The sequence below is a fragment of the Xyrauchen texanus genome, chromosome 28, assembly GCF_025860055.1.
Source record: "Xyrauchen texanus isolate HMW12.3.18 chromosome 28, RBS_HiC_50CHRs, whole genome shotgun sequence".
NCBI lineage: Eukaryota > Metazoa > Chordata > Actinopteri > Cypriniformes > Catostomidae > Xyrauchen > Xyrauchen texanus.
The window spans coordinates 2,571,269-2,598,040 of NC_068303.1; the positions used below are offsets into that span (position 1 = coordinate 2,571,269).

At 37.8% G+C, this 26,772-nt stretch overlaps 2 protein-coding genes across 2 annotated transcripts in view; one reads left to right on the plus strand and one right to left on the minus strand.

Moving 5' to 3' along the window:
• Window positions 1-8,209: 8,209 nt before the first annotated feature.
• On the minus strand, window positions 8,210-13,725 carry hsp90ab1 (heat shock protein 90, alpha (cytosolic), class B member 1). Its single transcript, XM_052095485.1, has 12 exons — window positions 13,590-13,725; window positions 12,520-12,663; window positions 11,902-12,108; window positions 11,645-11,804; window positions 11,429-11,562; window positions 11,052-11,354; window positions 10,800-10,965; window positions 10,493-10,683; window positions 10,262-10,409; window positions 9,916-10,184; window positions 9,065-9,398; window positions 8,210-8,702 (listed from the first exon to the last, which is right to left on the minus strand). The coding sequence occupies exons 2-12, from the start codon at window positions 12,661-12,663 to the stop codon at window positions 8,587-8,589; spliced, it is 2,172 nt and encodes a 723-aa protein (XP_051951445.1). The 5' UTR covers window positions 13,590-13,725; the 3' UTR covers window positions 8,210-8,586.
• Window positions 13,726-16,270: 2,545 nt separating this feature from the next.
• rbm25b (RNA binding motif protein 25b) overlaps window positions 16,271-26,772 on the plus strand; it is a 32,148-nt gene continuing 21,646 nt past the window's right edge. The window contains exons 1-6 of the mRNA XM_052095863.1: window positions 16,271-16,346; window positions 17,120-17,243; window positions 22,205-22,254; window positions 23,236-23,406; window positions 23,814-23,871; window positions 23,992-24,158. Coding sequence (XP_051951823.1) covers window positions 17,138-17,243; window positions 22,205-22,254; window positions 23,236-23,406; window positions 23,814-23,871; window positions 23,992-24,158 — 552 coding nt within the window. The 5' untranslated portion in view covers window positions 16,271-16,346; window positions 17,120-17,137. The remainder of the gene's footprint in view (window positions 16,347-17,119; window positions 17,244-22,204; window positions 22,255-23,235; window positions 23,407-23,813; window positions 23,872-23,991; window positions 24,159-26,772) is intronic.

Sequence of the window (26,772 nt, forward strand, 5' to 3'; positions counted from 1 at the left end):
CCAAGGGAGCAGCTGAAGTTGACTGTGGTAAGGAACACGAAACTCCATAAGATGTTGATTAATGGAGAACAATAACCTTGGGAGAAATCAGACTCACTGTGGGGGCCAGTTCCCCTCTGACTAACATCATGAATATAATGCCAGTATTACTTGTGTATAGTTAAAGTCATGGTTTAAAATTATTAAACTAATTCAGTGTTAAGGGTCAGTGTTTAAACAAAGGTTTATTATGAACTGTAAGATTTATGACTAATGTCTTTGAAATCCATCCTGTATTAACTGCAGAAGTTCACATAGATGCAATCGTAGTCCATCAATAAACAAAGGTGATGCAGACAGAGATCAATGAGGTGCATCACAGTTCAACCAGCAGGTCATTTCGGTGAGGTTTGGTAGGGTATATCCTAAACCCAAGGTTCAGGCAGTGATGTGTGAAGTATCTGATGTCTTATGGTTGGAGTTGGCTTCAGTTCATCCTCTGAAGTCCATCGTAATAGACTGAAGTGATGTCTGGATAGCACCGGCTGCATTTAGTCATCATCACTCAGAGACACACAGCAGTGGAGTCCGACACCAAGCAGGAACGGAGCTGGATCCAGCCGGTTCTGGTGACCTCAGGATAGGAGTCCCGATGTTGAGACAGGGAAACAAATAGCATACAATTAGCATAGATGTCATTCAATGTATGAATACAGAAATATAAATCATCATCACTTTCTGGTTCCGGCAGATCTAACTAAAGCAGCCTAATTGTGAGTTGAAGGATATATCAGGTGTATGCCTTGCTAAATAGACGAGTCTTTAGTGTAGACTTAAACTGAGTGAGTTTGTCTGCATCCCAAACAGAGTTAGGGAGACTATTCCATAGTTTAGGAGCCAAATATGAAAAGGATCAACCTCCATGTGTGGATTTTGGACTATTAACAGGCGATCGTAATGAACGTGATGGAATATAGCGTGTCAGAAGGTCACTTAAGTACTGTGGAGCTAGACCATTCAAAGCTTTGTATGTAGTTAACAATTAAGAAATTCAATAAAATTAATATGAAATTTAACAGGTAGCCAATGTAATGATGATACAGTTGGGCTAATATGATCATATTTCTTGGTTCTCGTCAGCACTCTGGCTGCTGCATTTTGAACCAATTTAAGATTATTTATTGAACTTGCTGGACATCCTCCCAGTAATGTATTACAATAATCTAGTCTTGAGATCATGAATGCATGAATTAGTTTTTCGGCATCAGCAACAGACAGCATGTGTCATAACTTAGCAATATTTCTGAGGTGGAAGAATGCTGTTCTACAAACATTGGAAATGTTGATTTTCAAAGGACAGATTGGTATCAAATATAACACCCAAGTTCTTTGCTGTTGAAGATGATGTAATAGGTACATCCATCTAGAGTCAAATTATATTTTAGCGGCTTATTTTTAGAGGTTTTTGGTCCAATAATTATTACCTCTGTTTTGTCAGAACTGAGAAAAGGACATTTCTGGCCATCCAATCTTTGATTTCATTGATACACTCTGCTAATATGGATAATTTTGAAATCTCATCAGGTTTTGAAGAAATATAAAGTTGGGTATCATTGGCATAACAGTAGAAACGTATTCCACGATTCCTGATGATATCTCCCAGTGGAAGCATGTACAAGGAGAAAAGCAGAGGCCCTAAAACTGATCCCTGTGGCACTCCATACTTTAATTTAGTTTGGTTTGACAATTCCTCATTTACATAGAGTAAGTGGTAGCAGTCAGATAAATAGGACTTAAATCATGCTAATGCAACTCCTCAAATGCCAACATAATTCTTCAGCATATTCAAGAGAATTTCATGATCTATTATGTCGACTGCAGCACTAAGATCTAAAAGCACTAGAAGAGAAATGCAGCTGTGATCAGATGATAAGAGCAAGTCATTTGTAACTCTGATAAGTGCAGTCTCTGTACTGTGATGGGGCCTAAATACTGAAATTGTTAATATATGCTATTTCTCTGTAGAAATGAACATATTTGGGAGGACACTCAACTTTTCTAGTATATTCGACATAAACGGGAGATTTGAAATCGGTCTATAATCAGCCAGTTCTCCAGGATCAAGTTGTGGCTTCTTAATAAGTGGTTAAATAACTGCCATTTTAAAGTTTCATGGGACATGTCCTAAATTTAGCGAGGAGTTAATAATATTAAGAAGAGGTTTTGAGATTACAGGGAATACCTCTTTTAAGAGCTTAGTTGGTATTGGATCTAATATACATGTGGTTTTTGATGTTTCGATATGTTTTGTTAGCTCTTCATGACCAATTTGCTCGTGAGGAAAATTATGAGACACTGTTTTCTGAGGTGCTGTGACAGATGATTGCATAATTCCAATTTTTATTTCTGATGGGTTCAATTTTATCAGTTAAGAAATTCATGAAGTCATTACTATTGTGCTGCAATGGAATATCTGGTTCAGACAATGCTTTATTCCTAACCAATTTATCAGAATTTTTGTGGCTATTTTCTATGAGTTAGTATAGATCTATATATTAACAGTTCAAATATGCTGACCTGGCAGATTTTAGTGCCTGTCTGTAGCCAGTAGTTGACAAACTCCTTTTGAAGAACCTCAGGAGGATGTCGTGGGTTTATGAGCCACTTTTAATTCTAAAATGCTTCATGAATTACTCTTTAACGTACCCTAAAATCAGTAGTTACATGCCCCTAATTTTAAAGAGTTGCTCCTATATTTCCATGATAGGAGCTACTTTTAGCCTTAAGAATTTTTGTGAATGCGGGCCCAGAACTAATTACACATGCAAATACATCAATGACTGAATGTATCCTCTCCCTCCAAAGCATGCAGGCATGAGTATCAGGATCTCATTCAGTTCTATTCTGTGTCATCATCATTGAGTCTGTGTCATGTACTTGGCGCCATCTCCTGGTGGCCATATGTAATTACAATAAATGATCCTCTCTGCCCATATTTGGATGACTTCCACCTATGGTTGCTGTGATTTGTATCCTGATACGATTGGTTTAGCATTCCATGGTGCTAGAAAACTTAATAAATCAGTTCTGATGAAGTAATCTGATCCAGGAAAGCTAACTTGTTTCAATCCAGATAGTGTTTTGTGTGGATTATCTAATGATCTATGTATCCGATTACATTTTGTGTGGGCTGGTTTGAAAGATAAAATGCGGCATATATGCAACACCAGTTCACCTGTTCAAATACATATACTATTACTAGTATATGTTACTATTACTCGCTATATTTGCCTGTGAGTAAACAACTAGGCAGGTAGTTTTCTACTCTTTGAGAGCTTTATAATGACATATGACACATGTCTGTTTATCTCACTGTCTGTCTGTCTGTCTATCTATCTATCTATTTGTCTATCCAACCATTCATCCATCTGTTTGTCTCTCTATCTATCTGTCTGTCCATCCGTACTTCTATTTATCTATCTCTATATTATCTATAGGTCTGTCTTTCTGTCTGTATTTATATCTCTTTCTGTCTGTCTGTTATCTATCTATCTATCTATCTATCTATCTATCTATCTATCTATCTATCTATCTATCTATCTATCTATCTATCTATCTATCTATCTATCTATCTATCTATCTATCTATCTATCTATCTATCCATCTATCTATCTATCTATCTATCTAACTGTCTGTCTGTCTGTCTGTCTGTCAACTAAGAAGTCCCACCATGTTTTTTGGACATGATGTCATGCTAATGTTTTTTGTTTGTTTTTGTTTTTTACATTTACTATGCTAAAAGTGTATGCTTGCAATTTGTGTGACGCTTGTTTTCTGTGAACAGGACTGCTTAGCTAGCTTGCTTTGCATGTTTGTCTTGCTTATTTCTCTGCCCTGTGTTGCTAGCCATATTTTAGCACCCTTACAGGAGTGGAAATGTGTTTTTTTAAATATGAACTAATTGCTCTCATACAGTTATATTGTTTGTTAATAAATGTCGATTTTGTCTTATATTGTTGTCCAGTTGTCTTCTGATTTATAGTTCGATCCTACTAAACGGTCCCATGCACTCTTAATGGCAATGGTGGCCTAGTGTTACAATTTGGCATAGTCGGTAGGATAAACTATTTATATTGTTTTTTCTTGTGGTTTGAGAGCAATAGTTTAAGACTAGGAAGTGGCACATTGTTTTTTTTCTTTAAATTATTGTAAAGAAGAACAGCGGTTGGTTCAGAGGACAGCGGATTCTGATGTTATTCAATTGATTGCATGTAATGGCATTATCATTTTGTTTTAAGTCTGCTGTAGTAATGGCGGAGGAGCTGCAAGATTTACGTCAGTAGTTGGAGCAGCTTTGGGTGGAAAACGAAAGATTTAGACGGCAACATTCAAGATGGAGGCTCCACGGGTTCTGCACCAAGCTCACCAGCCGAAGGTAATGGACAAAGGAGGGAACAGGCTATCTATTTTCCCAGAGAAAGAAAGTGTTCCAGATCCTCTGGTAATGTCTCCCTTGGATCTCGTTCTATTGAAGATTGGATGGAGGAGGTAGAAAGTTGTATTAGGGGCAGACACAGTTTCTGGTAATGTTACAAGAACCTCTAGAATTAGTAAGTTTCACAGAACCCCTGATGGTCAGACCATATGCATTAAATGCAACCAGGGTGGTCTTTAGGCTAGGTAATGTACCAATAATCCTCAAACTGGTTCATCGATTATCCCAAGCACTAATGGTGGGGCAGTAACTGTGTCCGCTTTAATGTCCGAAAGTTAGAACTCCCCAGTGTGCGGAGCCACACACTGGAGCTGGGGACATTAGGCTTGGAAGTTGATCATCTTGCTCTCTATGGTTTAGTGGGGTCCTGTCCAAACCTGCTTGTCAAAATGCATGCTGTTGATGTTCCATGTTTACTAGACACAGGTTCTATGGTTACCACTGTTACCGAAAGTTATTTTAATCAACATTTTTCAAATTTGAGTAGTGGATGCCTGCGTGATTGTGCATGGTTTGGGCTGAAAGCTGCTAATGGGATGAGTATTCCATGTGTGGGATATGTATGTTATTATATTTGATGTCACATTAGAAAAAAGTGGGATGCATGTTCCCCCAGTATGCAAGATCAGAAGGAGAAGACTCCAGCTGTGCTGGGTTTGAACATCATTTATTCAGTGAACATGGTGCTGAGGTTTTTCAGCTTCCTCAATTGTGATCGGCTGCCCCGTCATGGAATCAAGCTCTCCGTTGCTGCCAAAAGATACAAGCTGTGCTGAGAGCTCCTTTGGCATTCAAAGTAAGAGTGCAGTGAAATGGTCCCCATTTGTGTTGACGCTGGTACAATGACTGTGGTTCCCGTTACCTGTCCCCAAGTTTCGGATGGTGCAGTAGACTTTCTTTTAGAACCTTTGGGACCAGAAGAAAACTCCAATTCAGAAGGTCTGTTGTTGTCTACTTCTAATAAATATTTTTTCTTATACTGTTGTCCAGTTGTCTTTGATTTGTAGTTCAATCCCACCATGCACTCTTAATGGCAAGGGTGGCCTAGTGTTACAATTTGATTAAAAATCTGTATACATTTACAGCCATATTCTCTCAGAAACCACGAGTTATGTCTCACAGCATCCTCATGCATCTGTGCTACTTTTCAGAGCAGCATGCACTTGCAGCCGGGTTCCAATGCTGATCAGTATCTCTGTGGTCTCACCCCACAATCAGCCTCTCTCAATGACTCGATGTGAATCTTGTAGTAAGACGCCCACGCGGACAGAAGATTTTATCAGACATCCTTTAGTGTCACCTGGACCAAAATGAATGTTAAACCCCTCCTCAGCAATGTCATTTTACTGCCAGACATGTGACTTAGAAGAAATCGAGATGCAACAACTGAGTGTTTTGAACCGTTAAGAGCAAGAAACGAAAAGGTTAAACATTTCCTTAATACCATGTGCGCAAAAAAGTGACAAGCATGGTCTTTAATACAGTAATCTCTGACCGTTTTCATCTTTAAGATAATAGGTCAGACCAATTCCTATAATGCCCACAGTCAATAAGTTCCCAATAAGCACATTTTTGAACCACTGATCAACCTTTTCTACTGGTGGAAGTTAAGCTGAATGTGGTGACACAATGTATTGAGACCATGTTTATTAAATGGGTCCCCCTTATTTGCGGACATACAACGGTGAATCTTACAAAAACTGTAAAGAACTGTCCAGATTATGTTTCACACAAAAATCTAAAGAAAACAAAAGTTTTTTATTGGTAAAGTACCATTAAGGCTTGTCTGTTTGCAGGGAATTGTCATGAAAATAATGTCACGATGCATTCTAATGATCCTAAACTATACTATTTTCTTTATACAAAACTTAATATCATATTTGTTATACAGCCTAGACATTTGTGAAAAAGTTGTAACCTAAAGGCTGCTGTCGAATGACAAAGGATGGCAAGCCTAATGGTAAACAGAGACACCGTGTGGCCAACGAATGATTGTTTTTCTTCCCACAGAAAGAGGTCATGTTTAGAAGGGATCCATCTTTCGTCAATCTCGCGAGATTCTTACACGGCGTTCATTTGATGTCGCACATCAACGAATATTCTCGTAAAATATTATTTTATTATTTTAATAGTATTTTAAATAGTCTGTTTTGATGAACAGTCAGTTTTGATAATCAATTCAACTGCTTTAAAAATAAATATTATTAATAATAAGGCAGAGGCTATTTGCACTCCTAAATAAATACTAAAAAGGCATCACTGCAGTGTTTATTTAGAGTCCCACAGATACCCTTTAGAAACCAACCTATCACAGCGAGGAAATCAACCCTTTATATTCATTATAAGTAGTATTAAATAAAAATATTAAGAGTGGAAACAGGATGGGGAAAACTGGGTCAAAAGGAGTATTAGAACCCAGATCGTCACATTCAGGAGCGGTTTGTATTTGTTTCCACCAGACTATTTCACTGCAAATAGTCACTCTATGATAACGACAACAATAATAATAATGTTATATTATTGATAATTGGGGAAGTTTCTAATGCTTTCCATCATTAATACGCAGAGATGCGAGCAAAAAAAAGCATAGGGGAAAGCATCTGAATGCGCATGCGCGAGAACAGAGGGATCGCTTCTAGACGCCACCACAAAAAGACGTTAAATTCCGATTTTGTGTTATTACAAACATAAAAATTTTATTCGCATTTGCAATCACGCCGTTCCCAACCCGAATGATTTTGTTTTAGGAAACACAGGAGTAATTTTTTTCAATGTCCAGACTTTATTTAAACTGGCAAGATTTTGCCGCCTTCTGCAGGTGCAAATCATCCGGAAGCTCATCCCACTTAACGCCATATAAGGAGAAAGAGTAGAAGAAACTGCACAAATGTTATTGGCCAAGACGGGTATGACGCAGCACATTTAAGCGGGAAAAGATTGTAAAGTGATGGCTGAAGCAATTCTCCCCCCCAAACAAATAACGAATTACGGTCTGTTCCTCGCACAGAACTGTCTAGACTAGGAATATAGCACATTAGTTGCATGACAATTTAATCAGCCTATATTTGAGGCATTTTGTAATTTTTTCTCCTTTTTAGCTTAAGTCACAAGCATGAACAAATCAAAATTGTTTCACAGATAGTAGTAACATGGATTTTAAATGACAATTTCCAATGTGTTTGGTAGTATTTTCCACTCGTCACTTATAGGCTAGAAAAAAAAAAAAGCTTGTTTAAGACCCACCTAAACAGTTGTGTTGCTGCAAGAGTATTTTTATTTTAATTACATACTTTTCAAAAACGGCAAATAGAAGTTGTAGTAGTGACTTCGCAAAACGTGAACTATTTAAATGGTTTACCCAGTTTAAATATTTTTGCAACAATCCACATTTACCACTTTGTCAATGTGAAGCCCTTGTTTTTAAAACATAAATGCATTAAACAAAAAAAAATAAAATAAACCAAGTCAATGAGTCATCATTCAGAATTTTTTTCTGGGGCTTATAGTAAACAAAAATAAACAATCCCTCCATCCAGAGAGATAGATAGATATATATATATATATATATATTTTTTTACATATTTCTGACCGATCACATCTACTAACTTGACACACATTTTAAACTTCTAAAATCCTTAGTTTTTAATCATCACGGACAAACTTATCAATGACTTAAGTGGGACTGATTTACAGTAGAATAGCGTTCAATGATGACAATTCAGACAGCACCCAAAAGAAGGTTTCACCATGTGTTTTAATTTCTGAAAAACAAGACAAAACACACCTGTACTCAGGCAAAAAGTCTTTCCCTTCCATGCAGAAAGAAATCATGCTCGATTCAATCCAGCACAGCCAACAGCCTCAGTATCAGTGAAACACAGTGCTTATTGTGCCCAGACAATACTGCAGCAACCTATTAATCCATTGACATTTCTTAAACCAAAAAACACACTTAAGTACATTATGGCTCAAAACAGAGCAAAAGCTGACAGTATGAGTTATACATTAGGATTCTTTTGAATCACTTCTGAGACCAGGTTAACCTTCAACAGGTCAAAGAGGGAATGACAGGAACGATACGGAATGATTGAGGAAAATTGCATCAGCAGTGTTTAATCGACTTCCTCCATGCGGGAGGCGTCATCCTCTCCTTCAAGAGGGGGCATATCTTCAGGAGCAGGGGCGGAGCTTGGCTCTTCAACAGGCACATCTTCATCCTCATCAATACCTGAAGCAGATATGACATTAGTGAAAGGCAAATATAATCTTTAATCTGTTTAAATTACTATTTGTATGCTCAAGATTTATGCATTTGCTCTAAAATAGCTCAGCGTTTCACACAAAACTAATTATTAAAAGGTACATTGCCATTAATAATTTACTTACATATTTTTACTAAACACTTAATAAATTTGGGGGGGGGGGAACTTAAACATTCAGCCAAATCAATTTAAAATGGATTCACTAATTAGTTCAAATGGAAGACAATTTGAAACGCTCCAGATTCTTTAGAAAACTGATAGCCACAAAATGCATGCACACACATTCCTAAATCCATTTAAAGGCAATTGATTGGTCAGAAAGTCTTACCCAATCCCAGTTTGATCATTCTGTAGATGCGGTTGGAGTGTGTCTGAGGATCGTCCAACGAAAATCCAGAGGAGAGCAGAGCTGTCTCAAACAAGAGGATGACCAGATCCTTCACGGCCTTGTCGTTTTTATCTGCGTCAGCCTTCTGTCTCAAGGTCTCCATGATGGGATGGTCGGGGTTGATCTCCAGGTGCTTCTTGGCCATCATGTAGCCCATGGTGGAGTTGTCTCTCAGGGCCTGGGCCTTCATGATCCTCTCCATGTTGGCCGTCCATCCGTAAGTGCTGGTCACGATACAACAGGGTGAGGAAACCAGCCTGTTTGATACGGTCACCTGGAGAGAAATTGGACGAGAGCAGCATTAGACTAGTAGGGCAAGTTTTGTCTTCAAGGTCATAGCGGTTCATTCCCCATTAGATCACGAAACACTTGTTAGTGCACTCAAATGCATTTTATGCAAATATGGAACATGTTAGGTCACAAAAAGACAAACTCATTACACACGAGGCAAAACCAAAGCACAAACCAGCATTACAAACTCACCATTTGTACAACTGTGTTTGACTAGGAATCCTGTTTGTAACAAAGTTTGGAAGAATTAAGGACTTATCACTTTGGGTTAAAGGAAGGATTTTGTGTTTACTTTCAGGTGAGGGTGGTTCACAAATTTGGGCTTGTCAACAAACTCCAAACCCTTATAAGTGAACCAAAGATGGTCTATAGGCACTTATTTGAACATTATTGCAATTCCAAGTGGTCCATTTAATTTTTACAGCCAGGAATGTCGCAAATGCAAAGAGAACTTGGTTCTTTTCCAGAGGTTTGGCTCTCTTAAATACGAGAGTACATACCTTCTCTACTTTCTTGTCCAGAATCTCCTTCATGAGCTTGCAGAGGTTTTCAAACTTGGCCTTGTCTTCCTCCATCTTTTTCTTCTCCTCCTCATCCTCAGGAAGCTCCAGCCCCTCCTTAGTGACTGATACCAGAGTCTTGCCATCAAAGTCCTTCAATTGTTGTATGCAGTACTCATCGATTGGCTCGGTCATGTACAACACCTCAAAACCTCTCTTGCACACACGCTCCACGAAAGCAGAGTGAGCGACCTGATCTTTGCTCTCACCTGGTGAAGAAAAGATTATTAGCAAGAGATGCAAGGTTTAACTCTTTGCAAGCTCACGATTGATCCTGAAGTCTTACCAGTGATGTAGTAGATGGACTTTTGGTTTTCCTTCATACGGCTAGCATATTCTGTAAGGGAGGTCATCTCGTCACCTGACTGAGAGCTTTGGTAACGCAGCAGTTCTGACAGTTTCTTGCGGTTCTGAGAATCCTCATGGATGCCGAGCTGGATAAAAAAATAAAATTACTCTTTGCATTCAGGAAGAACGTGAAACATTTGCAATGCATTCAACTTGTTACATGACATACTTTCAGATTCTTGGAGAACGCATCATAGAACTTCTTGTAGTTGTCCTTGTCCTCTGCCAGCTCAGCGAAGAGTTCCAGGCACTTCTTGACGATGTTCTTGCGGATGACCTTGAGAATCTTGCTCTGTTGGAGCATCTCTCTGGAGATGTTTAGGGGCAGATCTTCAGAGTCCACAACCCCACGGATAAAGTCTGCATGTGACAGTGACCAGTAACCATTAACTTTCCATTTTTATAATTGATGCATTCCTTGGTTTCCAAAGTCTCATGATTAGATGCAAAATGTTGTAACAGGCAAAGCTACTTACTGAGATACTCTGGGATGAGTTCCTCACAGCTGTCCATGATGAAGACTCTTCTGACATACAGCTTGATGTTATTCTTCTTTTTCTTGTTTTCAAAGAGATCGAAGGGAGCACGGCGAGGAATGAAGAGCAGAGCACGGAACTCCAGCTGACCCTCTACGGAGAAATGCTGTAGGACAAAAACAGACATTTCGGCTTGATTCAAGTTCCAATACACGTCAATGGAATATTCTTCTGCAGAAACAAATACATTACCTTGACTGCCAGGTGGTCCTCCCAATCGTTGGTCAAGCTCTTGTAGAACTCGCCATACTCTTCATTGGAGATGTCGTCAGGGTTTCTAGTCCAGATGGGCTTGGTCTTGTTCAGCTCCTCCTGGTCAATGTACTTCTCCTTGATCTTCTTGGTCTTCTTCTTGTCCTTGTCTTTGGAGTCCTCTTCATCATCCGAGCCCACATCTTCAATCTTGGGCTTGTCTTCACCTTCCTTTTCCTCTTTCTCAGGTTTCTCCTCCTCTGCCTCATCATCACTGATCTCCTTGTCTCGTTCTTTCTCAACCTGCGTGAAGAGGTTGGTTAAAATTCCTGACCCGAAGCAATGTTTGCTTCTGTAAATGACTTAATACCACTTACAAAGAGTGTGATTGGGTATCCAATGAACTGAGAGTGCTTCTTGACCACCTCCTTCACCCTCTTTTCCTCTATGTACTCAGTCTGATCCTCTTTCAGGTGAAGAATAACTTTGGTTCCACGGCCGATGGGCTCACCTGGATAATCGACAATTGTATAAACCATTGACCCTAAAAATGTTTCATTTATGCCTTGAGGTTAGTTGAGCAATAAACATACCATGATCAACCTTGACTGTGAACGAGCCACCAGCGGAGGACTCCCAGACATACTGCTCATCATCGTTGTTCTTGGTGAGGACTGTGACCTTCTCAGCAACCAGGTAGGCGGAGTAGAAGCCCACTCCAAACTGCCCAATCATGGAGATGTCTGCCCCAGCCTAAATATACGACACAAGTTACCGTAAAGAGCAGTTTCAAATTGAGGGAATCGAAATGCTCCATTAGAAACCAATTTAATGATATAAAATAAAACACCTGAAGAGCCTCCATGAAGGCCTTTGTCCCAGACTTTGCGATGGTACCCAAGTTATTGATGAGATCGGCTTTGGTCATTCCGATACCAGTGTCGATAATGGTAAGGGTGCGTTCATGAACGTTGGGGATAATGTCAATCTTCAGGTCCTTTCCATTGTCCAACTTGGTGGGATCAGTCAAACTTTCATATCTGATTTTGTCAAGAGCCTGTGGGAGGCAAATATGATTTTTTAAATGTTCAATAAGCAAAACACTAAAATGTACCATGCTAGCACTGAAAGGGGACATATAATCATGACGTTTTGCCCCCCCTTCATATTAATTGTTACTCTAGCCCTTATCTAGGAGGCTAGGTATCTGCAGAACAATAAAGGGTGTTTCCCAATCTGTGGGCATTTTCAAACTATCCAATGAAAGGGTTCAAGGCAAATCTCATATATATATATATATATCCCAGTTTGAAAACACATACACATTTGGAAAAGCCTATTTTTATTCTGCAGAGACACAAGTATTCATTTCTATGCCCATAACCCCACTTTAACAAGAATTATAGGAGATGTGTAGAAGAATACAGCCCTGTTAGAGCATCATTCATCTCATAGTAGTCAGTCTTACATCAGAGGCATTGGAGATAAGCTCCCTGAGGAAGATCTCTTTGTTGGAATAAAAGGTGTTGATAATGAGAGACATCAGCTGGGCGATCTCTGCCTGGAAGGCAAAGGTCTCGGCCTCCTCCTCTTGGCGCATTTCTTCAGGCATCTGCAGAAACAGATTTGGTTGATATTTAGCATTGATTTTAGGATGTTCACAAGATTGAGAGGGACATATAGAAACCCAAATTGTGGCTAATCTGAGGTGGTGGCAAATCTGGGCCCAAGTTGGGCATTGCCACCTTAGATTACTGGTCCAGTTTAGAGACAACCAATTGCCCACCCTTAATAAATCAACGCCCCCTCCACAATGAGAAACAAAATTGACACGTTATTCATATTTGTTCAATTTGGACAAAGCAGGCAAGTGAAACTGATTGCAACACTAAATTTACTAAGATGAGTTACGTTGTCCTGCATTACAGTTATACAATAAAACAGTCCATAAAAGACCCGGATGCGGAAGAACATGGCGCAGAAGGACAATGAGCTCAACACGTGTTTTCTAAAAATCAAACGGTTACTGACCGCATGATAATAATTTAAGTAATCTAGCTGAATACTTCTTGATAAACAGGTTAATAATGGGTATAAACTCCAATACATCCATTTGATCTGATGGTTTTAATACACCACTAAATAGGGCCATCTTCGACTTTTGACAGTGAGGAAAAAAAAAAATGTATATATGACAAAAGGAAAAATAAAAATAAAATACAGAAACGGAAGGTTACATGCAAGTTTAACATCATACTATTGCACCTGCTCACCAACTCGCGTTAAATAGCCTTAAAGACCAATAATAAACGTATCCAGTATTAACTTTCGTTCGAATTAGTTAAATAAGAAAATAACGGTCACCGTGACACTAAAGGCCGGAGAAATGCGACTCTACACCGGCATTAGCATCATCACAAATCCGGTAAAGCTTTAGATCAAATAAAGGGTGATCTGGGAATTTAAACCCTCATCTAATCATCTCTCGTGATTAGTAAGAGTTTATGGGATCGTTTTAGGTTAAATCCAGTAACTCACCTTGGATAGTTTCGATGATTTTATTTAATTTAATTTAATTTAATCGCCAAAGATACAGCTGATCTCCCCCAACACTGACACTCAAGGAAGCAGAGGAGAGAACACAGCGTGCGCGGCTCTTTTCTTTATACTCCGCCTTTGAATGTGCGGCTGTATTACTCCGCGCTCACCACGCAGTGCAGTAATACACAACTATAAATACGTTGTTTTTATTTATGTTTGTCGGGTTGATAGACCCCACAAGTCCCGATTTGGTAGCCACTAGAGATACTAAATGCAAGTTGAAATGTTTAAGTCGTTTTAATTAAGAAATGCTTTTACAAAATAATAGTTAATACATATTTTAGTGGGGAAAAATGACTAGAGTGACTCAATAGTGTATCTCATGAGGGGAAATTAATTAAATTGTTAATTAAATGTTACAATACTAATCTAAAAACTCAACATTCTTCAAGTGCATCATTAGAAATAAATACTTAGATGTCTCTTTATGATAATCTTACAATTTGCTACTGTCATAGACAGTGTTGGGTAAGTTACTCTAAAAAAAAAAAAGTTATTAATTACTAACTACTAATTACATCTACAATGTAATTAGATTGCTGTAATAATTACTTGGACTGAAAAGTAATTGTTTTACTAATTAATTTCTAAAATCCTTATCAACCTTGATCAGATAAAAATTCAAGGATGAAATTGTTCTTTTAATTCTTTCAAATAAATCATATAAAATTAAATAAATTATTCATGAACTGGCCAAAGAATTTAAGGGGGCGGCATTAAATTAGTAAACATATTTTTTTTCCTCATAATTTGCGGAGAATTCCCAATGCCCTCTAAATCCCCATGGTGGCGTAATGACTCGCTTCAATCCGGGTGGCGGAGGACGAATCTCAGTTGACTCCGCGTATGAGACCGTCAATCCGCGCATCTTATCACGTGGCTTGTTGAGCACATTACCATGGAGACGTATTCTCTGTGGCATCCACGCACAACTCACCGTGTGCCCCACTGAGAGCGAGAACCACATTATAGCGACCACAAGGAGGTTACTCCATGTGACTCTACCCTCCCTAGCAACCGGGCCAATTTGGTTGCTTAGGAGACCTGGCTGGAGTCACTCAGCATGCCCTGGATTCGAACTCGCGACTCCACTTGCTGAGCTACCCAGGCCCCCGAAAACATACATTTTAATATTAGATGTTAAATTAAAATATATTGTTTTTTATGGAATTGTTCTATAGTCTATATAGTATTTAACACAATTACAACAGAAGTAACTGTAATTAAATTACTGAAAAATGAAGAGTAATCCCTTTAATATTTTCACACCAGTGAAAAAAGTAATTTCGTTACTGTAACTAATTACTTAGTATTGCATTACACCCAAAACTGGTTACAGACACGAACAAATACAAGAGCATCTGTCTATGGCCATGGGATAGTTATTTAAACACCTAATAGCTGGGAAGATGGGCTCAAAATGTTTGCCTTAGTGAAATGTTATATTATATTATAAAAATATTTTTTGTCAAAAATAAATGTGAAATAGTAGCAATAGCGAGGAATATGGTTAACGATATTCAGAAAACAGTGCATTAGTGATGGTACTACGTTTTATACCGGAAGAATATCAGGATTAAGGACTAGTGGTGCTTTGTCTTTTTCCAGCACTTTCCATGAAAGTCCCGCCTTCGATGACGTCGCCTGTCATTCACATGCAGCTTGAAGCGAACACTAGGGACATTTGCTAGGGTGAACACTAGCAAATGTCCTGTTCGTATTTTACTCCCAAAATAAAAAAAGGAACTATCATGAATTAACGTGTTATTCTTTTATTTTGGCAAAATATAATTTTGTTTTATTTATTTATTTATTATAGTATGAAACGTGACCTGAAAATTTCTTGACTTTTGTTTTTTTTTTTTTTTTTTTTTTTGCGTGTGTGAGTGTCACCCGTTGTTAGTCATATGAATATGGTGAAAATGTAATAATAAACGCATTTAAAAGTAATAATTCTGCTGAATGGGACATTTAATGTTATATTTTTATGTTTAGTCAATTCCCACAAGGACAGTGGGTCTATAACAAAAGTTTATTGCATATTAATTTGCAGATTGCCTTTTTCTAGGGAATATTCTGCAAACAAGTATATTGCTGCTAAACGTTTATTATGAAAAAAATATTTACTAAACTATAAAACGAATTATTACAGTTTAAAGAAAAGGTAAACCAAAAATGGTAAACTAAAATAATTTAATTATATTTAATTTAATTTGAATAATCTGCCCGTTTTTACATTATGTAAACCCTTCCATCCAGAGTCATTTACAGATGTATTTTTTTTATTGTATTGTCTTTTATATTTTTTCATCACATGTAATATTCTTTGCCTTTGTGAGAACATTTTAATTATCAACAAATGTATATTTAAAAAAAGCATATTAAAATAAAACTAAGATAACTTATATCATATTTTTATTTTTTTATTTATTTACTTAATTTAATTTGCCTTAATGTGATGTTTTCATTTGTGGTCTTTTAATTTGCCTTAATATGACGTTTTCAACGGAGGTCTTTTAATTTGCCTTAATATGACGTTTTCAACGGAGGTCTTTTAATTTGCCTTACTAGGACATTTTCAACGGAGGTCTTTTAATTTGCCTGTTTTCCCAGAGCTCCTTTTCACCGGAAACTGGAGGTTCGGTGTCTCGTTGCTTTCCGTGCGAGAAGCGAGTTGTTATCGATTTTGTTTGAGTAAGTAAAATTAATTAATATTTTAATTATGTATTTGAGTGCAAATGTAATTTGATTACAAAATGATTTAATTTAAGTGCTTTACTCGTTGGGAGAGCTCAAAATAAAGCCCTTTTGTGAGCGTTAGCTCACGGCTAGCATCTGACTGAACTCATTCCCGCTGATATTTCCGTCAACCGGCTTGAATTAACGTTTTAAAACCATTACATGCTACAGAAGAAATATAGTTTTTGTTCTTGAATGCGTCAGCTATCTTACACCTACTAATTTGGACAATTAACTTAAAAATCAGTCGCGTTGTGAGACATTTACATTCGAGAAATGTGAATTCGGCCTTTCAGGTTGATTTCAGATTTTTTCAGGTTGATTTCACCTTGATTTCAGGTCGATTTTATATTTTTTCAGGTTGATTTCACTTTGATTTCAGGTTGATTTCACTTTGATTTCAGGTTGATTTCACTTTGATTTCACCTTAATTTCACATTGATTTCAGACCTTAAAGGTATTTCACTTTGATCTTGGTCGGTTAAGCTCTTTAATGTGGATTTCTGGTGTTTTTATATCAGGTTAAAATACGTTTCAGAGCTTTGATATAAGACCCGACTGCTTAATTTAAGAGTTTGTTAATTTGTGTTGTTTTTGTTTTAGGTGATTTCAGGTCAATTAGTTGGTGTCACATCAGCCATCTTGAAAGACCTTATTTATATTTTTCGAATTTGTTGTTTTATGGTGATAATGTACTATTATGTTTATGTGTTTTACTTATGTTTAAGGTGGGTGTTCTGCCCAAGATGTCGTTCCCCCCTCATCTGCCCCGGCCACAGATTGGTATTCCAACGATGCCTCCAGGAATCCCTCCTCCACAGTTTGCTGGATTTCCCCCATCAATGCCTCCAGGTAATCAAAATAAATAGGGATACACCAATCCAATACCTGGATCGGTATCGGCTCCGATACTGAAGCTTTTAGACGGATCGGATATCTGTCTGATTAGCCTGATCCAAACTGTACTGTGTCATGTTCGTTACTGTCAAGCTCCAAAAATGACATCATCAAAAGAATCATAAAAAACAATTAAAGCCGTCTATATGACTTGTGCATTTCATTCAAAGCCACGTGAAGACATGCGACAGCTCTGTGAATCACAAAAGGCTGTTTAATAAGTAAATGTATAGTATACGCAGCACCAGCGTGTTAGTGAATGGTGTTGCTCTGTTGACACAAACTCAAGCACAGGCTAGTGATGCACTCGCGGCTATTTTTATCCTTCACACAGTGCGCAATATTTGAGCACTACTCAAGAACAACATCTCAGATGTAGATGCTCAATACGACACCAGAGGAGCATTTTACCAGAATTTGAATAAGAAGCGAATTAAACTTCTGTGAACTTGCCCACAAACAGACACATACAGGACGTCCTGGAGAGCTCAGAATGTCAAAATAAAAGCGTGAGGGTTTAAAAAGTGCACATTTAAATATATTACTGTTGTGTTTAAAATTAAAAGTCTATAATAATAATAATAATAACTATTTATTATTACTAATGTCATAATTGGTATTTGTTTACAATTTATAACAATATTTAAGTTGAATGGGTTCCAAAAAATAATTGTGTGAATAAACTAAATTGAACAAAAAAAAGAGTGAATCTGAATCCTTTAAAGTCCAGATGCAAGTTGAAACATTTTTGGAAAAAATTTATTTTCTACTGATGACTTGAAGACCGGAATTACTGTTAATTTTGCTGCTATATTATCCAGTAAACTAGTTAATAATAAAGTGTTTCTTAATAAGTGATACATTTATATTGAAATAATGTGTAGTTTGAGGTTTGTGTTTCTTTACATATTAAAGAGTTCTCCCAATTCGTTCCACACAATAATGTAAAGATATTATAAACTGATTATGCAAAAAACAACCCTATCGGATCGGTATCGGCCGATACTGAGATTTCCGATATCAGATCGGAAGAGAAAAAGTGGTATCGTTGCATTCCTAAAAATAAACCAGGGGTGCATTTCCTAAAAGCAAGCTTGGAACAATATACATTTACCTGAGAAGTGTTTACAGAGAATGTATCTTAAATATAAGAGTGTTTTTCCACTTGTTTATTGTGCCAGTTCCATAAAGATAAAATACCCTTATATTCAAGAATACAACTTTCTCAGATTTTTTTTAATTTTTTTATATCTTCTGCATTATAGCTCCTCAAGTAAATGTACTTTGTTTTAAAGGAGTTTCAGATATTTTTGTTATGAAAAAAGCCAAAATGGGCGGCCGGGGTAGCTCAGCAAGTATTGACGCTGACTATCACACCTGGAGTCGTGAGTTTGAATTCAGGGTGTGCTGATTGACTCAAGTCAGGTCTTCTAAGCAACCAAATTGGCCGGTTGCTAGGGAGGGTAGAGTCCCATGGGGTAACGTCCTGGTGTTGGTGATTAGTGGTTCTCTCAATGGGGCGTGTGGTGAGTTGTGTGTGGATCGTGGAGAGTAGCATGAGCCTCCACATGCTGTGAGTCTCCGCGGTGTCATGCACAACGAGTCACGTGATCAGATGCGCGGATTGACGGTCTCCTAAGCGGAGGCAACTGAGACTTGTCCTCAACCACCCGGATTGAGGGGAGTAACCGCGCCACCACAAGGACCTACTATGTAGTGAGAATTGGGCGTTCCAAATTCTGAGAAAAATGGATAAAAAGCCACAAAAACAAACTCTCTCTTCTGCTGTCACGATTATGATATTTGGCTGATTAATTGCGATTATTTTCTGTTTTAGGGCTATGATGATTTATTGTCTCTCTTTGTGCTTTCATGATTAATTGTATTTTAAATTGTTGTATTAAGGTGCATGTGTGCTTCAAACTTTTAGTCATTTTTACATATTTAGCATATATTTATTCAAATAAATAATAAAATAGGGATATATGTTTTCCTTTTTAAGGCTTTAGAAACTCATCAATAAAATGAAAAAATGTTTTAAATATTTAAAAAATTCTTCCAAAAAGTTTATTTTTGGTCAATTTAACATTTACATTATATTAAAAAAAAGGTAATTTTACAATTTTATTATATTATGCAATAGTAACATATTTCTGTCCTAATTTCTTAAATTTTGTTATTTTAATGCTCTGGATTAAACCCATGCGCCCTTATTTCTCATGCTTTGAGATTTAATTTAATCATTTTATCACTCTGATGAAATAAAGTAAGCGTGCGTCTCTTTTGTGTCACTGCATGCATTAACAATGCGTAAATGAACCCGCTTTGACCAGAAACATTTGACATTACACAATCGTTAAATTAAAGTGAAACCGGAGCGCTTTGCATTCACTATCAAAGTTTATTTTTGTTCGTTTATATTTTTCGGTAGTTTGGTGCGAGTCTCAGCAGACTGTGTGCATCAGAGCATTTGGGAAGCGCTTCATGTGCTCTTCCGGACAGGAGCTGCTCCGGTTGACATCCACGGTGCGGATAAGTAATGCTCAGACTTCAACTGAATGACACAAACGTGCCGTTCCTTTAATTTATATATTCACTTAAAATTCCCTTATTTGGGCGTTAGAGTGTGATTGGAATTTGAAATGCACAATAATCACCATTAGATCAAATAACCCTGATGAGACGATTATTTAGTAATCGCGACAGGCCTACTACTCTGCTTAATTGAGCTGCATATCACAGAATTCTTCATAAGATACACACCTGCAACACATTTATTATGATTCAGAGCCACCACGTTATTAGCTGGGGGAAGTTTCAAACTCTGGCTCCGATTAGGTCACTTCAAATGACTCAAAGAAGCGACTCTGACTGCACAGAGAAATGCCAGTTTCAGAATTAAAGACATATCTCCAGTGTTTTCTTTAAATATGCTCGACCAGAACACCAGCTGAGTCTGTATTATTTTGGTATGATTCCCTCATACTTTGCAATCTACTGTTTGGAGTGTGTATGGACTATAAGCTGCATCTTCAGTGTCTTTCATGCATCATCGTTACAAATGTATATAATCTAATGTTGCAATGAGATCAAACAACTATTAGACAACTGAATTTTTTTTCGAAATTTTTAGTGTTGATGTTGTCAATTTAATGTCAACTAATCATTTCAGCCCTACTGTGCAGCCATGGCCAAAAGCATTCGCAGTGACATAAATGTTGTGTTTTGCAAAGTTTTCTGCTTCAGTTGTTGTGGTGTTGATTCACATTGTTTCTAGATTATTGCATAGAGTGATCAGATGCATTTTAACTAATTGCAAAAAGCTTCATTGGCCAAAATCACAAAAAATGAATTTCACGTTTTTTTTTTTGGCCCTGGCATAAAATGACCAGCCAACAACATTTCACTAATCATATCAGCAGCACCTGGGAAAGTGTGAATGAGTACTAGTCAGGTGAAATCATTCTGATTGGATTACAAGAGCAGACTGATTGCTATAAAATGAGGGAAGAAGTGCTTCCAATCATTGTGTTCTTGTTAGCAATGGTTACCTTGAAAGAAAGACGTGCAGCCATCATTGCTTTGCATCAAAATGGCCTCACATGCAAGGAAATTGCTGCAAAGAATATTGCACCTGAAAGAACCATTTACCGGATCATCAAGAACTTCAAGGAGAGAGGTGCAACTGCAGTGAAGAAGGCTTGAGGACTTTCCAGAGTGTCCAGCAAGCGCCAGGACATCTCCTCCTGAGGAGTCAGCTACGGAATCGTGTCACCACCAGTGCAGAGCCCAATATTGGCAGCAGGTTGGTGTGAGTGCATCTGTCAAGAAGGTCACCAAAGAAGCCACTTCTCTCCAAGACAAACATCAAGGACAGACTGAAATTCTGCAGGAAGTACAAGGATTGGACAGCAGAAGACTGGTGCAAAGATATTTTCTCTGATGAAGCCCCCTTCTGACTGTTTGGGACATCATGGAAAATCGATAGTCCAGAGAAGAAAAGGTGAACGCTGCTATGAGTCCTGTGTCGTGCCAACAGTGAAGCATCCTGAGACCATCCATGTGTGGGGTTGCTTTTCATCACAGGGAGTGGGCTCGCTCACAATCCTGCACAAAAACACTGCCATGAATAAAGAATGGTATCAAAACGTCCTGCAAGAGCAACTTCTCCCAACGACCCAGGAGCAATCTGGTGATGATCCGTGCATTTTCCAGCATGATGGAGCACCATGTCACAAGGCAAGAGTGATAATGAAGTGGCTCGGAGATCATTACATTGAAATTTTGGATCTGTGGCAAGGCAACTCCCTGGATCTTAATCCCATGGAGAACCTGTGGTCAATCCTCAAAAGGCGAGTGGACAAGCAGAAGCCCACAAATTGGGATCAACTCCGAGAACTAATAAGGCAAGAATGGATCGCCATCAGTCAGGATTTGGCCCAGAAGCTGATATTCAGCATGCCAGAGCGAATTGCAGAGGTTATGAAGAACAAGGGCCAACACTGTAAATATTGACACTTTGCATAAATGTAATGTTTTGGCCAATAAAAGCCTTTAAAACTTATGAAACTCTTATCATTGTTTTCCAGTATACCAAAGAAACAAGTGAAAAAATAATCTACAAATACTGAAACATCAAACTTTGCAATACTTTTGGCCACGGCTGTACAGTCAGTCATGCTCAATTGATTTACATTTATCCAAATACAAGGTGATGGACTGTTGAAATATGTTGGAGACCTTTGGACCGTTATTTCAATATATTTTAATGAGTGAACTGTTTCTCAAGATTCAGATTTTTGCATTATTATTTCTGTTCTCTGTGCTCTCGTTGTTGTGCACAACATGCCTGAATTCTAATCGATTCAGTACATCTAAAACATACTACTGTTCTGGCATTGTAAATTTGTTTGCAGGGACTCCAATGATTCCAGTCCACATGGGGATGATGACACAAGCTCCAACGGTAATTATCCTCACTGTAAAAGATAGTTATGACAGGGTAATCATGTGTTTTTGTTTAGTTTTTTTTTACCCTATTTTCCCATTTATTACACATCTGCTCAATATATAAATAAATGGGCATAAAACAATGAGTTTCATAAAGAGAGTGCAGACTGATTTGAGATGTAATATTTGAGACAATTTAAAATTTTGTCTGTCGTTATACCAAAATATTTGTCCACACAATGCAGCCTTTGACCAATCACAATCAAGTATTTAAAGAGCACCTATTATGTTTTTTGTTACCTTTCATGTAGTGTTATATCGCTGTTTGTGAATGTAAAAAAAGTCTGCAAGGTTTCAAAAATTTAAGTGCACGACCAATGGAGTTATTGACTCCCAAAAGAAAGAACCGATTCTGAACACCTGAAACGAGTCGTTAGTAATTCCAGACTTGCTTCCTGTACTAACCCATGTAACAAAAAATCCGCCTCTGGTCTTCATTGGCTGCTCGTGAACAGCTTTGACACGCCCTCAAACACTACATTAAGTGGTAGACCAATCACAACAGACTGGGACATCTGACCAATCAGAGCAGAGTAGGCTTCTGATAAAGGCGGAGTTTAGAATGAATCCTTTAGAATGGACCAATCAGAGCAGAGTAGGCTCTCTGAGAGGTGGAGTTTAGAATTAATGCTTTAGAATGGATTATTGAACGAGTCATTTTTGATACGGAGAAAAAAGGATAATGCAGCAATTTAAATTATGGGCAAATTAAAGTGTTTTTTGACCTTGGATGCATGTAAATCTATTGTATGAGACCTTTAAAACTAAATTAAGCATGTTTAAAAACCATAATAGGTGCTCTTTAATAGGACCATGTTGTATGTATCTTGGTTATGCATCTTAAAATTTTTACAAACCACTTTGTAGGGTAATTTAGAGTCACATGGTTAAGTATCCAGTGGGTTTTCATGACACTAATCTTTCTTTGATGTGTTAGGTTCTTTTGCCCACCTCGATGTCTGTGGTCAGTAAAGTTGCTGTTCCCAGGAAAGACACTGTGGCCGCTCGGGCAAAAGAGAATGATGATAGCAACGGCCCCACTACCACCGTATTTGTGGGGAACATCTCTGAGAAAGCCTCTGACATGCTCATCAGACAGCTGCTGGCCGTGAGGATCAATGATAATCCGTATAAATCTCAATATTTTTGTATTTGCTCTGAAATGGCTTTTTTGTTAGCAGCACCATTTCAACCAAACAGCCATTGTTGCCATGTAGATAAAAAAAATTGTCAAGCTAATTCATTGTTCTTACCAACTCTAATGCTATTTTTGCTATTGAAGTTTAAATCCGAGTCTATTAAGGCATCTGTCTTACAGCTCACAGACTCGCAAGTTATATTTACAGTTAATATTATATTGCAGCCGAAATCACATATTATATCTTGAATATTCAATATTGCCTAGCCCCAATTAGAGTTTGGCTCATTGATCATGGTTTTTATACATAAGTTATTACAAAAATGTTTGTTTAGTGTTCGTTTGAGTTATATTAACCATGAACACTTCTATTTCAGAAATGTGGTTTGGTCTTGAGCTGGAAGCGAGTTCAGGGCGCCTCAGGGAAACTCCAAGGTAAAACAAGTCAAACATCAATATAACACCTTATAACATTTAGTTTCCACTTTAGATGTACTGATAATGTTGAGTAATATGTCTTGCTAGCTCCTCACAGACATTCACTTTCTCTTCCAGCGTTTGGTTTCTGTGAGTATAAAGAGCCTGAATCTACTCTGCGAGCTCTACGGCTGCTACATGAGCTGCAGGTTGGGGAAAAGAAACTGTTGGTTAAAGTCGATGCCAAAACAAAAGCACAGCTGGAAGAGTGGAAAGCAAAGAAAAAGAGTGCCAGTGAAAATGGAGTGAGTAAATCCCAAAGTGTTGTCTGTTTGACTGTACGCACTTACACAGGTTGTTGGTGCACACGCGTTATAACTGCTTTGAGAGACTTGAATATTTATCTTCAAGAGTTTAGACCATAAAGGTGTCTTATATTCGTTCGAACTTGAGTTGTTATTTATTATTTCCTGACCTCCTTACACACGCACACACTCTTGACATGCATATACACTGTTGTTGTTTTCACATTAGTCTCCTTATGTTAAGCCATTTATATTTTCCTCTAGAGATTCTTTGTGACAGTAACAGTGTTGCCACCTTGTGGACCCACTAATTAGTGCAAATAACTCCAGATGCATGCGTAGACTGCACGTTCAGAGTACGAGTGGTTGGACAAATCAGGCTCGAGCACTCCTGTACGCAGATGCCTAGCATTTGCATCTGACGGAAGTATACTTTGGGCTTAAAATGTTACTTCGTACTATCTCTGTTTAGGGATGTCAACAATACTGGTATTTTGGTACCAAGTTGATGCAAAAATAAAAAGGACAATACTAGTCTTTATATAATTGATAGTACTGAGTACATACTCAATTTTGTTTGTTCTGAGGGTTTATTTAAATAATTTGGATAAACTATTTGTTTACTTGGGAAATACAAGTCATGTACAAAGAGTTGCATTTATTTATTTTTATTATCGTCCCTGAGGTCCACTGATAATGTTATTAATGTTTTTTTGCACCAAAACAATTTAGTAATATATATATATATATATATATCATTTTCCACCCTGTCTCTGGCCCTCTGGCTTCAGCATCTCCTTTTAACTTCAATGTAAACGCCCACTATTATGATTAGTCCACATTTTGCAACCTTTCGAATATAGCCATATTTGAAACTAGGGCTGGCGATAGGACGATGTAATCGGATATCAACAATGTCTTTAAAAGATCCCGATGCCGATCACGAACAGACGTTGATCGACAATATCGGGAAATGGCAAAAGCATGTATCTGGGAAGTCGCTAAATATAATAAACAGTGGCCAGGGTGTGAAACTAACACCAGCCACCCGCAAAATGCGACAAGGCACATGACAAGAAATACTGTTAGTCTCAAAGACATGCGCTTGAAGAAACACTATTATATTTTTAAGAACAGGCAAAAGAAAAGCCACCAATGCTTGTGTCTGATTCGCTGTTAGTTCAGAGGCATGCAGCGCGAGCCTGTGGAACACATGCATGTCGCCGTGCAGCGCAAGCCTGTCTCATGGAACAAGTGCATGTAAAGACTAAACTCTTCATTTGTCTGAAAACTGTTTGCAAGAATAATGTTGTCTATTGAGAATGCTGCAAATTATCTCCGAACATCTCAGGAGATGTGCTGCGAGTTTAGATTGCGTTATTTCCACACAGTAAGCATGCATTGTGAACGCAACTCTACAGGTTCACTAATATATATCTTTGTATTAAAGAAACAGAGATGAAAGTGATTTAAATCATTAAGTAATACGACACATTCACCTTTAACCTAAAATTGAGTTTGAATTTTCTTTAGGCAGCATTCACTGTATTACCAAAACGCAATAACCCAAATTCAATTAGAACACATATTTGTTAGCATTATTTTGGGAACACAAGGGAATTTATTAAGGCTGCCCACGACCAAAGTTTTTCCTAGTCAACTAGTAGTCAATTAAAACCATTAGTTGACTAGTCAACGCACGTTTATGATATCGAGTTACTTGAAAATATATCAATATATATATATATATATATATATATATATATATATTGGGGGTCATCAGAGAATGGTTTGAGTTTCAGGGCTGAGAAAGAATGGTATCAGTAACATTGCTAACACTGTTCTACATTACACAGAAATACTAAACCGTAATGATGAGCCTTTTAAAATATACATTTTACAAGGTCATGCAAGAAGGGAGCTGCAGTGACGCTGGCAAAAGCGGTAATGATTCTGAATGTGTAAGAAAAACCAGCAAGGAGACTGTCTGAACGTTTAGTTAATTTATAGAGAAATGCACGTTCGGGCTTTGCCGACAGATGATGATCCCGGGATCAATGATGGTCATAGAGATCACCAAAAGCTGATGCCTTTGACCATGTCAAGACGATATTTATCTCGTTTTCCCTTGTATTAAATTATTATTATTATTAGGCTATTACTATTATCATCAAATTAATATTACAAATAATGTGTCCATAGAGACACAGACACTTGCTTGAAGAAACACACTTAATTATATTATTAAGAACAGAGACAGAAAAGCCGTCTATGTGCATGCATGACGTGCTGATACGGAGACGTACAGATTCCTGGAACACACATGGAACACTCTTTCTTTGTTTGTCTTTTTTGTGCTGCAAATGACCTCAGACGTCTCAGCTCAGGAGGTGTTTTGAGTTCAGTTCACTTTATTTCCACAGAACAGTTAATTGTGAACGCAACTCCACAGCCTGTAAAATAATACAGATATATATATATACACACACACACACCACAGTTAGTTCTGGTCCTCGAATCTGATTGGACGAGAGACATTCCATGAGCACTGATGGTCTGACAGCAAAAGCACTTGGATGCTTCACTCTGTGTGTATCACTCAACTGTTCGTGCT

Excerpts from the sequence above, each read along its gene's own strand:
- hsp90ab1 (XM_052095485.1), bottom strand. The coding sequence starts at position 12,663 with ATGCCTGAAGAAATGCGCCAAGAGGAGGAGGCCGAGACCTTTGCCTTC. Across the intron at positions 10,684-10,799 it reads ACTCATCCCAGAGTATCTCA|ACTTTATCCGTGGGGTTGTG; the intron begins GTAAGTAGCTTT and ends TGTCACATGCAG. Across the intron at positions 10,410-10,492 it reads CGTTCTCCAAGAATCTGAAA|CTCGGCATCCATGAGGATTC; the intron begins GTATGTCATGTA and ends TTTTTTATCCAG.